The 3910-nt window shown below is 52.4% G+C and overlaps 1 protein-coding gene across 1 annotated transcript in view; it reads left to right on the top strand.

The window, feature by feature from the left end:
• The window catches only part of ANKRD33B (ankyrin repeat domain 33B), a 157008-nt gene that overhangs the window by 8932 nt on the left and 144166 nt on the right, over positions 1-3910 (top strand). The window contains 2 exon segments of the mRNA XM_011978062.1: positions 1865-1970; positions 2470-2512. Coding sequence (XP_011833452.1) covers positions 1865-1970; positions 2470-2512 — 149 coding nt within the window.

Below are 3910 nucleotides of genomic sequence, written 5' to 3' on the forward strand. Positions count from 1 at the left end.
CTTTGATAGACACAAGACCATGGAAACTGGCCCCCGTCATCGCAGTACCGGGTCGCTGGAGTTGGAAGGTGTGGCCTTTTCAGTGATCCTGTCTCTCCTCCTGTGTTTTGTTTTTGTTTTTAGGTTTAAATATGTTATTTGTTCTCAAACCAGACTTTATTATAATTTTACTTTCCAGACTTTAATGGAAGCAAACCCAGCCATAACATTTGAAAATATACTTCTTAGCTTATCTCGTTTTCAACTGGGAGAATTGCCATGTTTGACGATCTGTCATACCTAGGTGACGATCTTAAATAATTTTGCATTCATTTCAACTTCCTGAAATGTGTTTCATAGAACCTCCCAGGGACTGGTATTGTTAAAATAAAAAACAGAACCCACAGAGGAAGTCCATTTCCAAATTTAGATAAGATTGCACTCAGCAAAATTCAAGAAGCCTCTCACGGCTTCTCCTCCTCGACCTGGCAACTGTTCTTGTCACTGAGAAGGCTCCCCTGCCTTCCAGAAGAGCCTGTCAGCCACATGCATGGCACCAGCATGTCCTGAGGGGCTGTGGTCTCTCCCACTGCTGCTCACCGAAGAGTTCCAGTGTTATGCTCCACCGGAACCCCAAGGCCTGCACGTCCCTCTGCTGTGGCTTCTCTCCTTTCCTTTTTAAGCAAATGCTTATGTAATCCCACGCTCACTCTGTGACAGGTCCTGATAAGCCTTTCCCACATTAACTCATGAAATCCTGGTGAGGCCCTCAGAGCCAGGCGTTGCTCTGGGCCCCTCTGTGCGGATGGCTCCCCAAAGGGCTCCGACAGAAGGACACTGGCATTCACCATTTGCTGTGGCTCTTGGACAACAGATCCAGCAGGGAAGTCCTCCGTTTAGGCTAATGAAAGTCCCTCCTTGGCTCTTCCATGCCCCACGAGGCATCCCAGGCCACCATTCCTACCACCCTCAAAGGCACTGGGGAGAGGAGCCGGTTACAGAGGAAATCCAGGTCCATCCCTTTAAAGAGGGCACAGCCCAGACTGTCCCAGGGGAGCCTGTGCAGTGCCAGGGGTCCTGAAGCCGGTGGGCAGAGAGAGGACTGCTGGAGTCGGTGGGGAGGAAGTCACCCCTTCTCCAGCTCCGTGATGCTACCTCACGATGAGGATGCCCACATCCTGGGCACCCCCTTGGTCTCTCTCTGCCCACCACACAAACCCAGAGGTGGGAGGGAAACTCGCGGTGAGGTGAGGTGCTGTGACTCAGGAAAGCTGGGGTGTGGGCCACCCCAGTCCTGGCCTTTCCCGTTACTCTCCATCATCCAGTGACCTGCGTGATGCTTCCAGGAGGTGGAAGAGTTTCAGGGCAAAAGCCCAGACCCTAGAAGTCCAGATGGTGGCCATAAGAATGCAGGAGAGAACTGGACTTGGTGACCACCTGCAGTCCTGCACAGAAAAGCCCTGGAGAGAGGCTCTTGGGGACCCTCTCCGTGCCTTGTTGTGTTGTGCATGTAGGAGAGAGAGTGTCAGAGGGACTGGATGTGAGTGTGCCAGTGTGTGCATGCATGAGTGAGGCTGAGTGCGTGCATGAGTGACTGTGAGGGTGTGTGGGTGTGAGAGTGTGTGAGTCAGTATGGGCGTGTGAACACACAGTGGGCATGAACCTACACTTCTGAATGGCTTGTGAGTGTTCTGGGGGCTCCTGGTGCCTTCGTCAGGAGTCAGGATCTCTGGCAGTCCCCACCTCCATCTGGAAGAACCAGCCTTCTTTCTGACACTTTTCTGGGCTTCTGAGCATGGGGATGGCGTCCTCTCTGCAGCCTCCCAGCCTGGGCTTGGCGTCCTCTCTGCAGCCTCTGAGACTGGGCTTGGAATCCTCTCTGCAGCCTTCGAGCCTGGGCTTGGTGTCCTCTTTGCAGCCTTTGAGCCTTGGCTTGGTGTGCTCTCTGTAGGCAGCCACCTAGGGGGAGCAGCATGGAGCGAGAGTGGGCGGTGGGCGCCCTGACTCCATGCCACGCCCACTATGAAATGCTGATTCTAAGCTGGGAATAAATGCCTTGCTAGAAGAACATGCTGTGCAAGGTGGAAAAGGAACAAATAGAACCTCCCCACGCCTCCCACATGCGTGGGGCTCTGGCAGGGAAAGGGATGACTGATCGCTGAGGCAGAAGCGCAGATGCAGGGAGCAACCCGACCCACACCTCCATGGCACGGCAGGCTGATTAATGTTCTTCCTCATGATTTCTTATGTTGTGCTACCTCCAAGGAGTCACTGTAAACATTCATTGTAGGATTACTCCGTTCCCCTGTCCCCCTGTAACACATCCAAACATGTAAAACAAGTCATTTGAAAGTTAGACTGATAACATCTAACTTTAGTTAGACTGATAACATCTAACTGGAGTAGGATACATCCAACACTTAGCTTAGGCTGGTTTTATAGATGTGTATTCTTATGAAACAGGTCCAACTGTGTTTGCCCTTTCCACAGGGAAAATCTAGTGGAGACGCGGCTGGAGTTGAGGCATTTGCAGGTGAGGCTGGATCATGGTCCACTGTGCCGGCTGAGTCCCCCAGCCCCGCTTCCCCACGTGATTTTGAAACCTTGCTGGGCATGTTTCAGCGGCAATACAGGCAAGCCTAGCCCCATGTCTTTGAGTTGACCTGGAGACCTGGCTGCTGGGAATGCCCACAGCCCTACCTCAAAGAACGTGTCCCGCTCCCACGTTCTGGCCCCTTGTTGGCTTCAGCTGAGTTGGTCAAGAGTGGATGGGCTCCTAACCCCAGAGAAACTCATGCGGCTGCCTGAGAAACACACTGACACACAGAGGGTTGAACAGGAAGGGAAGGACTGGGCTGGTTGCCTTTCTGGTTGTGATAACTGATTGGGTGGAGCAAAAGTTAAAGCTGCAACATGGTCAGCAGGTCAAACAGGAGCCATGAGAGATCCAAGGCTCGTCAGAGTTGTGTGAGTGGGAAGATTCAGTGAGCTAGAGAAAGCACTAAGCCAGTGCAGTGGAGGACCAGAGAGAAAACTGCTGTCTTGGTCAGCTGGGCTGTTATGGCAAAATACCACAGACTGGGTGGCTTACACAACAGGAATTTATTTCTGGAAGTCCGGGATTGAGGTTCTGGCTGATTCGGTTCCTGATGAGGGATGTCGTCCTGGCTTGTAGGTGACTGCCCTCTTGCCCTGTCCTCATATGATGGCGAAAGAGAGAGAGAGAGCGCTCTGGAGTCTCTTCTTACCAGCGCACTCATTTTGTCATGGCCTCATTTAAAGCTAATCACCTCCCCAAAGCCCCATCTCCTGATACCATCACACTGGGGGTTAGGGCTTCAACACAAGAATTGGCGGAGAGACGAACATTCAGTCCATACCAGCAGACAGGGAAGACCTGACCTATGGCACAGACCTCCTCTAGTTCATTCCACGATGCTTTGTACCCACGGGATACCCAGTTCCAGTGTCGCCAAGGCCTGTCCAAACCACATATCAGGGTCTTGGGCATTAGGAAGCTCTGTCACCTCCTAATTTATTACTCCTGTGACAGGAAACTCCACCCTGTAACTTGGAGGAGTCTTGGGAGAGTCTCTGTCCCTTGGTGGGGGGGTTGGGGGGAAGGGAAAAATCCAGGCCGGGTGCGGTGGCGCACACCTATTATCCCAGCACTTTGGGAGGCTGAGGTGGGTGGATCACTTGAGGTCAGGAGTTCAAGACCAGCCTGGACAACATGGTGAAACCCATCTCTACTAAAAAAGTCCAAAAAAAAAAAAAAAATAGCCGGGCATTGTGGCATGCGCCTATAATCCTGGTTACTCAAGAGGCTGAGGCAGGCAAATCGCTTGAACCCAGGAGGCAGAGGTTGCAGTGAGCTGAGATTGTGCCACTGCACTCCACCCTGGGCAACAGAGCAAGACTCCATCTCAAA

Source organism: Mandrillus leucophaeus, unplaced genomic scaffold (genome assembly GCF_000951045.1).
Source record: "Mandrillus leucophaeus isolate KB7577 unplaced genomic scaffold, Mleu.le_1.0 Scaffold188, whole genome shotgun sequence".
NCBI classification, from domain to species: domain Eukaryota; kingdom Metazoa; phylum Chordata; class Mammalia; order Primates; family Cercopithecidae; genus Mandrillus; species Mandrillus leucophaeus.